The sequence below is a fragment of the Coregonus lavaretus genome, assembly GCF_964263955.1.
Source record: "Coregonus lavaretus genome assembly, chromosome: 11".
Classification (NCBI taxonomy): domain Eukaryota; kingdom Metazoa; phylum Chordata; class Actinopteri; order Salmoniformes; family Salmonidae; genus Coregonus; species Coregonus lavaretus.
This window is the reverse complement of record NC_139998.1, coordinates 12580674-12591880: the sequence shown is the minus strand read 5'-3', so window position 1 is coordinate 12591880 and position 11207 is coordinate 12580674. Positions and strand designations below refer to the sequence as shown.

General features: G+C 40.8%; 1 protein-coding gene across 2 annotated transcripts in view; it reads left to right on the top strand.

Moving 5' to 3' along the window:
• The window catches only part of LOC311137134 (mitochondrial inner membrane protease subunit 2-like), a 173051-nt gene that overhangs the window by 148991 nt on the left and 12853 nt on the right, over nucleotides 1-11207 (top strand). The window contains exons 4-5 of one of the 2 annotated variants that reach the window (XM_084171476.1): nucleotides 2252-2317; nucleotides 5502-5604. In XM_084171476.1, the coding sequence (XP_084027602.1) occupies nucleotides 2252-2317; nucleotides 5502-5604 (169 nt within the window). Of the gene's footprint in view, nucleotides 1-2251; nucleotides 2318-5501; nucleotides 5605-7632; nucleotides 7782-11207 lie in introns of those variants that run through there. The other variant, XR_014613917.1, reaches the window with a different exon arrangement.

The window sequence follows — 11207 nt, the reverse complement described above, 5'->3', positions numbered from 1 at the left end:
ATTCCCAAAACAATGCATTTAGCAGGATTTAATTTGTTATTATGTTTGAGCAAAAGAACACAGCATTAGCCATGGCAAAATGCATAGAATTCCAAGAAATTAGCTTTAAAACTGCAACATTTTCTCTTAGCTCCATGGCAAAATGTGTAGAATTGCAGGAAATTGACTTCAACATGCAAAAATAATCTCTACACCGCCAAGATGTGGGCAAGGGGGCCTCTAAAATAGTCTCTAAAATTCAGCCACGCTAACCAAGCCCATTGCCAAGCTCCATGCCATGACCACCACGTAAGCTCCTTTTTGATCCAGAAAAAACCCTGGATACACTCGCAATGGCTGCCTGGTATTGTGATGCAATAATTTTCATGGTAATGTAGAATGTTAATTCAAATTATGTTAACTGATGTGGCTTATGCATTGGAATGTATTTTTTGTAATGTCAGTTGAGTTGAATCAACAAATCACAGCACATATTGATCGATACACTTCCTGCTTTTACTTCCTGCTTTGCTCCTCGCAGTGGCCGCCAGTCCACACATTATACCATCATAAATAGGGATGCCCGTTCTATTCATTCTATTTCTATGGCAGCACATGCAGTCAGGAGCGGAGGAGAAAATGTGCTTAAAACAATTTTTATATATATATATATATACACACAGTACCAGTCAAAAGTTTGGACATACCTACTCATTCAAGGCTTTTTCTACATTGTAGAATAATAGTGAATACATCAAAACTATGGAATAACACATATTGAATCATGTAGTAACCAAAAAAGTGTTCAACAAATGAACATATTTTTTATATTTGAGATTCTTCAAATATACACTCTTGGCATTCTCTGAACCAGCTTCATGTGGAATGCTTTTCAAACAGTCTTGAAGGAGTTCCCACATATGCTGAGCACATGTTGGCTGCTTTTCCTTCACTCTGCAGTCCAACTCATCCCAAACCATCTCAATTGGGTTGAGGTCGGGTGATTGTGGAGGCCAGGTCATCTGATGCAGCACCGCGGACATTTGGCTGGCCAATTACCGCCATCCAAAAATCCATGACCGTCACAGCCCTAATCCACACACACAGCTTCGCTAGAGACAGGCCAACCCCTGTTTAGCTTGCGGGTTCTCTGAGCTGCTGGTAATTCTGATTGGCTGAGCAGGTTGTCAATCAGTCATGATCCCCTGTATTCCTGAGGCAAAGAGGGAGGGGGGATGTGGAGGAGGAGAGAGAGCAAATGTGTGTGTATGCGTGGCAGAGAGTGGAAGAAAGAGAGTGACAGAGAGAGTGTGCTTGTGTATATGTGTCAGTGTGTGTGTTAAAGAGAGAGTGAGGGAGGGACACTGAGGGCGGGAGAGAGCAGAGGAGGAATGGAGAATGGATGTGGCTTCTTATTAAGACTGGCATTTCTGTTTGATTCTCTGGGCGTTTGAAGGCAACGTTTAACAAACTGCGGTTTCTGTGGGTCATTATTCAATGCCTTTGTGTAGATGTCCCTCATTTGGCCAGACACTCTGAACTGAACACCTGTGTATCTCTGGCTCCCTGGTAGCCTCACATTTATCTAGAAAACCTGTGGAAAGAATAGAAGAATTTGGATCATTGTAATATAATTGATCATGGACTTGAACATCACGCCCAAGCGAGAGAGTAAAAAACGACAAAGCTTTTCTATATTACCCGTTTATTAGACTCATTTTGTATCCAGAATGTGAATGCCATTGCTTTGTATGGCCTCAAAAGGACTGCCATTGTTGATATCAAATTAATCTTGTCTTTGTTGGCAACTTAGAAGTATTTCGTGGCTTGGAGAAGGAGGTCATCAGCATGGCAATAATGGTTGTAGAATTCATGAACTGAGCATTGTGGGTTATTAAGGGTTCATTAGCAACATAAAGCGAATGAGCTCTGTCTACCATGGTACTGCTATGTTTGTGTTCCCCTGTGGTGTGTGAGGTCCACATGTTGAGAGATAGAGAGGGAAGGAGGAGGAATAAGATCCTGGTACTTGAACCCACCCAACACTCACTGCAGTATAGTCAGTTTCTTAGTCTGCTGGTGAGGAACACTGATTCCAGTTCAATCTAGTGTTGTGAATAGTGTTTTTTTATTAACTTTTATTAATGAGTAGAGTGAATAGGGTCGCTACAGCACAGACAGTACGTCATGGTTTATTGGTGTTATGACCTCATATACATTTATCTATCTTTATCATATATTTCATTGATATACTGTATATTTATTGTTTCAGGTCTCCCAAGAACCCCCAGCAGAAGATCATCAAGCGAGTCATAGCACTTGAGGGAGACTTCATCAAGTACGTACATAATTCGTTTTTTCCCCCATAGCTTTATCAAATCAAATCAAACTTAAAACCCACAACACATTATAAAGGAAAAACGAAACAAAAGGCAATAAAATAACATAAAATAAAGGGTGTCTTAAAGGCCTATGCAGAGACTTCCTATGAGAAGACAACTGCTTGTTTACTCATGAATTCGAAGCTCCATCTTAAACCCCAGTATTTCTTATCAACCAGCTTCAAATCTTCGGGTGCCACTACTCATAACACAATGTCGCCATGTAAATCACTCTGCCAACTATTTGTGACGGGTGCCGCTGAACAAATTACGAGTCACTTGTATTGCCTGGGAGGAGATAGATGAATAATTAACATGGGGGTTTGATGATTGCCCACACTGGCTGAGGCTGGTGTGTGTGTGCATGTGTGTTAGCCTGTGGGGCCAGCCATGCTATAAATCACAGCTATGGTTTTAATCTCGCCATGCACAGAGACAGGAAAGAGGCCTCTCAGCCATTTACAGCCCTCTGAGTGGTGTGTGTGTGTGTGTGTGTGCGCGTGTGCAATGTGTATCCCTCTGAACTGAGCCCCTCCTCAGAGATATAGAGGGCCGTTTCGGAGATTCATCTCCAAACAATGATGGCTTACGGGACATAAATCGCGTTGCAATCGAATCACAGCTTTAAAAAAAACAGAAAGGCCAAGTGTTACGCCACTGTATTGTCAAGGAAATTGTTGGTACGCTGTGTAAAGCTGATGACTGGAATACATACATTGAGGGAAATGTGGAGTATATTCATATGAAGTGTATGAGGAATAGCTACCTCAAGATGGAGATTCTGGTGTTCATAGAGGTACAGAACAACCCAGTGTGGTGTGCCAGGCAGGCTGTCAGACATGGCTGGTGGACAAGATTATGGCTGTGTGTTCCCATGTCCATGATAGCATACCACTTAGGATGCATGTCCAACACATTTGATTCATTCGCAGTGGTATTCTTCTTAGTCTAGATATTGAAACTGAGCCTTTGACTTGACCTATCCAATTTACCTCAAGCTTTTACACATCATCATTATCGTGTTTCATATGACCATTATCATGTGTATCTGTGCCCTATAGGCCTATCCCATTAACCTCCATCAAACCTCCACTGTACCAGGCAGCTATTGTTTAAACCCACAAAACAGAGGTAGAGAGCACATCACTTTTTAACACAACTCAATGCTGAGACTGTCTGAGAGTCTGCCCAAACTCCTGAACGCACCCTAAGCCCTTTGTAGCTGCTAGACACTGCCAGGAAGTGAGTCACATGCAAACAGCATTAATACAGGAGTCTGTATATTCGCTTTGAACTCTGTTTGCTTTCATGCATCCCTAATGGCACCCTATTTCCTATTTAGTGCCCTACTTTTGACCAGGACCCAACAAGCTCTGGTCAAAGTAGTGCCCTATGTAGGGAATAGGGTGCCATTTGGGATGCAAGCTGTTTTTGTCTTCCCACAAAACGGTTATTTTTACTGAGCATAGCAGGGGTAGCTGATTAGGTAACACTTTATAATAATGTTCATTAATAAACTATTTGATAAACTATTAATAAGTACGTAGTGTATACCCCATTGAATAATCATTTATTAATACATGTATATGAACACTGCTTATAAATAGATAACAAATGTCTCCTTAAAGTTATTATAAAGTGTTACTGCAGACTATTCTACTGTACAAATAAGATAGGCCCTATTTGGATATAATCACTAGATTTTGAAGTAGCCAGTATTTTGTTCTTGTATTGTTTGTGTTCAGATACTGTATGTAGGCCTAACCCCTGACATTTCAAAGTCACTGAACTTCAGTTTGCTGGAGAACAGACAGGGCAGCAGGTAACCTAGCGGTTAGAGCGTTGGGTCAGTAACCGAAAGGTTGCAATACCCAGGCAGACAAGGTGAAAAATGTGTTGATGTGCCCTTGAGCAAGGCACTTAACCTTAATTTGCTCCAGTGGCGCTATACTACTATGGCTGACCATGTAAAACAACATATTTCACCACCTATCCAGTGTATGTGACAATAAAAACATTTTTTTTCCCCAGCAGCCAAATCAATATTTTGGTCCAAGGTCTAAGCAGTAGTCATTTAGGCTCCTGTAACATTGCCCTGGAAAGGAATAGGAGAAGAATTGTCATTTAAAAAGTCATTTCCCCGTAATTTACAATGTTCCTGATATGAACCATGCATCAGGGCTCAGTCACAGCTAAGTGCCCAGGTGATTGATGGTGTATACCACCCTGTCCTCACTCCGCAAAATAGTTGATTGAAGCTAAACTAGTCTGGAGGGGAACCGATCAGATAGAGGTTACGTCCCAAATGGACCCTATTCCCTAATATAGTGTACTACTTTTGACCAGGGCCGATAGGGCTATATATAGGGAGTAGTGTACCATTAAGGGACGCAACCAGAGACTAGACCTAAGGGAGTGAGCTGTCCTGTCCATATCTCATTAGTCATTACACACAAAGCATGTTTGTCCTCATCTGATTAGATTAGATTTGACTTCAAGATAATAGTCGAATCTAGAGGGAGGATGCTTGGCAGATGGATGATTTAGTAGAAAGGTGATAAACCATAATGAAACGAAAATGTCCATTTCCTGAATGCAGATGTACAGTGAGGGAAAAAAGTATTAGATCCCCTGCTGATTTTGTACGTTTGCCCACTGACAAAGAAATGATCAGTCTATAATTTTAATGGTAGGTTTATTTGAACAGTGAGAGACAGAATAACAACAAAAAAATACTTATTTCCCTCATTAAAATGCAAATCAATTTATAACATTTTTGACATGCGTTTTTCTGTTTTTGTTTTGTTTTTATTCTGTCTCTCACTGTTCAAATAAACCTACCATTAAAATTATAGACTGATCATGTCTTTGTCAGTGGGCAAACGTACAAAATCAGCAGGGGATCAAATACTTAATTCCCTCACTGTAGGTAGATTAACTTTATTCTCGATTTAAATTTTGCCTTTTGTCTTGTCTAATTTCAATGTGTTTATTGTTGTTTTCAATTGATCCCGCAGCTCAATCAATGTTAATGACTGCCTTTCTTTCATAGCTAGGTTCTGAAGTAAATGTGGGTTGTATTAACCTGGCTAATGTGTTTTATCCATGATCCAAACCTCCGCCCTCCATTTCTCTCTGCAGGACGCTTGGCTATAAGAACCGCTATCTCAGGGTCCCTGATGGCCACTTTTGGATCGAGGGGGACCATCACGGCCACAGTCTGGACAGCAACAGCTTTGGACCGGTAAGCCACTTTTCTGCTCAAATTCCCTCCTGCACATTGATGTGCTCAGTTTTCAACTACACAATAGGAATGGCACATGCCTGAGCCTTATATTTTGATATAAAAGCCTTATATTTGTATATCAAAACATTATATTTGTATATAAGTATAAGGCTTTGGCCCATGCCATTGAAAAGCAAAGCAAAGCACAGCTTGTCTGAGTCGTGTCCAGCAGCTCCACATTGGAACTCCAACAATGGGGCCTAAAAAGACCCTGGGAGTCCTTAATAAGGAAAAGGAAAATAATTGAATAGCCATGCATTGGAGAACAAACCTGGGTTCTACATTTGTAATTTTTGTGCTGCTTATTATGACAAAGTTGTTCCCTCAGAGGAAAGAAACTCTGAACAGTTTCTCCATATGGCAGGTAGGTATAGTCAGTGCTATTAATCTCTGACAGGCCTCATTGGGCATGTGGGCCCGGCAGCCTCTCCTGCCTGTGTGGAAAGAAGGCTTGACGTATTTCATTGTTGTATTTTCCATACATATCCTCATCCTTGTCGGGCAGTAACAAATGTGTCTTGATAAGGGTCTGAAAGTAGTGACGAGGAGTGAGTGATCGGGCAGCGAGGCGCTCTGTGCTTTTTGGATTTTGACAAAGTATTTCAGGGAGCTGTCATTGGATGGAGGAAGGAAGCTGCAGAGCAGAGGCCAGGGAATTATCCATCTGTAGTGTTCCAATCCTTTAAAGAAATAACTTTGTACTTGACATTTAACTGGGTCAGCTGCTGGTTTGTGGGGGGATTTATTTTCTGAAGTGATTGAAGTTGGTTTTGGATGGTTCCATGTCAGTCAGTACTCTCTGTCTGTTGCTGGATCACAACTTTTAAGTATTTGGATAGAGAGGAGTTTGGGTGGTTTGGGGATGATTTTGTGGATTTCATTATTGTAAGCAGTTTGTTTATTGGCCATGAACAGAATACTTTAAGGGAACAGTTAATTTAAGGAAACCGTTTCCTTAACTCATTAATGTCTTATTATATCCTATTTCCCATTGGATCTGCAAGCCCTCTGTTATGATTGTAGGGCTACTTCTTATGTTGGCCTATACAGTGTGGTACTGTATGTATGCTGTATGTATGCACTGTGACCACTATTAGCTTATGCCTGCATGCTTATTAGGCCATCTCACCACCTCAGTAAGAAATGCATTGGTCATACTGACATTGTGTCATTTGTGTTGTTTCTTTGAACACAGTACAGGCATCTGTGGCAGGTTTTAAACGCATGGAAGCCATTGAGGGCATTGCAAAAACTGAGTTTTCATCCAAAACCAAATTGTTTATATGGCTAAATAATTGAACAGCGTACCAGAGGGGTATACAGCTAGATGTACCCAGGCTTTTCTGAAATTAGCTATCTTAATTTAGCTTCACATTCCAGCTCAGGCTTCATCCGTATTACGAAGGTGGATATTGCTCATTCGCCTGCCGCTAACTCTAGCAGGCTTGTAACTGTGCGTGCATATTGCACGTGGCTAGTCGAACGCCAAACTCTTCATTGAGACAATGCTGAAACATCAATCCATGGGCGAGGCAGTGCAACATTTTCATTTTAGCCGAAATCAACATGCAAGAAAAGTTATCTTACAAATTAAGCAGGCTGTGATGTGAAATAGGCTATTACAAGTGCCATCTTTCTATTATTATTTATCGTTAATGCCGTCTTTGATGTGCTTTGGTGTGCTAATCAATGCATACATCACCCTTTTCACCACTCCTGTCTATAGAATTATTTTATAACGTCATACTAAAGTTTTACTGTACGTGAACTTTCTAATGCATCCTGTCATTACTAAATACTGTATGTAATGTGATGGGTGTATAAGTATGAAGATTTTTTTTTACACAAAACATTTGATTAATAAAATATTTAAATCAGTCGTCTTCCTCAAATAAAGGAGATGATGATGCAATGTTTGCATGAGGGAGGGAATCTGATTTCATTGGTCCTCAAGTCGCAGCTCAGACACTTCATTAGCCCTGAGTTTGCCTGCCCTGGAGCAGCTTAGTTCTAAATCATTTGTTGCCATAGAAATTACCTGTATCTGGCTAAAAGGTGAGCCACTTTCGTGGTACTTGTTATCCCGAGTTGAACTCAGAGTTTACCAAAGTTACCTCGCTAACTCCTCAAACCAGGTACGTAGTATACCCTTCTGGGGTACTTGCTACTGTGATTCCTGAAATGCAGAGACTGTTGATGGAGTATTTTTAGAATCTGAAATTATACTTTTGTTACATTGTTTGCTAGCTTTTTAGCTGGTTAGCTAGCTAGCTCTGTCTCATTGACCACCAAATGTTGCTAGCTAGCTAGCCACTTAATATAACTCGAAATGCAAGTTAGCTGGCTAAGTTAGCCATGTTATGAATACAACTCCCATCTGCTGTCGACATCAGGATACGATTTGAGCGCACTAGTTAGCTCCAAAAGTGGTTAGTAGCTTTGACTGCATGCTGACAGTGAATTCAAAGCCATTCAGTGGCTAGCCACACTACTAACATAATTTTACCAGGTTCCCGTAAAGCAATTGTAATGACAGTCCACCACAACATACCGAGAGTTCCCTGATTAGCAAAGGGTAGTCTGTGTTTGATTTAATTGGGTATTAAAAACATAGTTTGAGATCATTGTGAGGGGATTTCGCCAGTAGTTGAATGGGGAATTGAGCTTCCCGGTAAAATGTTGTCCGAGGTTAAAACAGTAACCAAGGGGGTCTGGGCTTAGCCAAGGGTCCATTTTAGAATGTACAGTGCCTTCAGAAAGTATTCACACCCCTTGACTTTTTCCACATTTTGTTGTGTTACAAGGTGGGATTTAATTGTCATTTTTTGTCAATGATCTACACAAAATACTATGTAATGCCAAAGTGGAAGAAAAATGCAAATATTTGTTAAAAAATTATGAAAAATAAAACACTAATATCTTAATTACATAAATGTTCAACCCCGAGTCAATACATGTTAGAATCACCTTTGTCACCGATTACAGCTGAGAGTCTTTCTGGGTAAGTCTCTAAGAGCTTTGCACACCTGGATTGTACAATAGTTGCAGATTATTCATGCTCTGTCAAGTTAGTTGTTGATCATTGCTAGACAGTCACTTTCAAGTCTTGCCATAGATTTTCAAGCCGTTTTAAGTCAAAACTGTAACTAGGCCACTCAGGAACATTCGATGTCGTCTTTGTAAACAATTCCAGTGTATATTTGGCCTTGTGTTTTAGGTTATTGTCCTGCTGAAAGGTGAATGTGTCTGTTGGAAAGCAGACTGAACTAGGTTTTCCTCTAGGATTTTGCCTGTGCTTGACTCTATTCCGTTTATTTTTATCAACAACAAAAAAACTCCTTAGTCCTTGCCGATGACAAGCATACCCATAACATGATGCAGCCACCACTATGCTTGAAAATATGAAGAATGGTAATCAGTGTTGTGTTGGATTTGCCCCAAACATAACCCTTTGCTTTCAGGACATAAAGTTAATTTCTTTGCCACATTTTTTGCAGTTTTACTTTAGTGCCTTATTGCAAACAGGATGCATGTTTTGGAATACATGTATTCTGTACAGGCTTCCTTCTTTTCACTCTGTCATTTAGGTTAGTACTGTGGAGTAACTACAATATTGTCGATCCTTTCTCAATTTTCTTCTATCACAGTCATTAAACTCTGTAACTGTTTTAAAGTCACTATTGGCCTCGTGGTGAAATCCCTGAGTGGTTTCCTTCCTCTCTGGCAACTGAGTTAGGAAGGACTCCTTCAGCTTTGTAGTGACTGGGTCTACCATGCTCAAAAGGATATTCAATGTCTCCTTTTTATAATTTTTTACCCATCTACCAATAGGTGCCCTTCTTTGCGAGGCATTGGAAAACCTCCCTGGTCTTTGTGGTTGAATCTGTGTTTGAAATTCACTGCTCGACTGTGGGACCTTACAGATAATTACATGTGTGGGGTACAAAGATGAGGTAGTCATTCAAAAATCATGTTAAACACTATTATTGCACATACAGTGAGGGAAAAAAGTATAAAAGACACCTGTCCACAGAAGCAATCAATTAATCAGATTCCAAACTCTCCACCATGGCCAAGACCAAAGAGCTCTCCAAGGATGTCAGGGACAAGATTGTAGACCTACACAAGGCTGGAATGGGCTACAAGACCATCTCCAAGCAGCTTGGTGAGAAGGTGACAACAGTTGGTGTGATTATTTGCAAATGGAAGAAACACAAAATAACTGTAAATCTCCCTCGGCCTGGGGCTCCATGCAAGATCTCACCTCGTGGAGTTGCAATGATCATGAGAACGGTGAGGAATCAGCCCAGAACTACACGGGAGGATCTTGTTAATGATCTCAAGGCAGCTGGGACCATAGTCACCAAGAAAACAATTGGTAACACACTACGCCATGAAGGACTGAAATCCTGCAGCGCCCGCAAGGTCCCCCTGCTCAAGAAAGCACATATACAGGGCCGTCTGAAGTTTGCCAATGAACATCTGAATGATTCAGAGGAGAACTGGGTGAAAGTGTTGTGGTCAGATGAGACCAAAATGGAGCTCTTTGGCATCAACTCAACGTGTTTGGAGGAGGAGGAACGCTGCCTATGACCCCAAGAACACCATCCCCACCGTCAAACATGGAAGTGGAAACATTATGCTTTGGGGGTGTTTTTCTGCTAAGGGGACAGGACAACTTCACCGCATCAAAGGGACGATGAACGGGGCCATGTACCGTCAAATCTTGGGTGAGAACCTCCTTCCCTCAGCCAGGGCATTGAAAATGGGTCGTGATGGGTATTCCAGCATGACAATGACCCAAAACACACGGCCAAGGCAACAAAGGAGTGGCTCAAGAAGAAGCACATTAAGGTCCTGGAGTGGCCTAGCCAGTCTCCAGACCTTAATCCCATAGAAAATCTGTGGAGGGAGCTGAAGGTTCGAGTTTCCAAACGTCAGCCTCGAAACCTTAATGATTTGGAGAAGATCTGCAAAGAAGAGTGGGACAGAATCCCTCCTGAGATGTGTGCAAACCTGGTGGCCAACTACAAGAAACGTCTGACCTCTGTGATTGCCAACAAGGGTTTTGCCACCAAGTACTAAGTCATGTTTTGCAGAGGGGTCAAATACTTATTTCCCTCATTAAAATGCAAATCAATTTATAACATTTTTGACATGCGTTTTTCTGTTTTTTTGTTTGTTTTTATTCTGTCTCTCACTGTTCAAATAAACTACCATTAAAATTATAGACTGATCATGTCTTTGTCAGTGGGCAAACGTACAAAATCAGCAGGGGATCAAATACTTTTTTTCCCTCACTGTAGTTATTTTAGTCCATGCAACTTATTATGTAAATTGTTAAACGCATTTTTACTCCTGAATTTATTTAGGCTTGCCATAACAAAGGGGTTGAATACTTATTGACTCAAGATATTTCAGCTTTTGATTTGTAATTAATTTGTAAAAATGTTAAAAACATCATTCCACTTTGTCATTATGGGGTATTGTGTGTAGGCTTGTGACAAAACAATCTCAATTGAATACATTTTAAATTCAGGCTGTAACACAACAAAATGTGG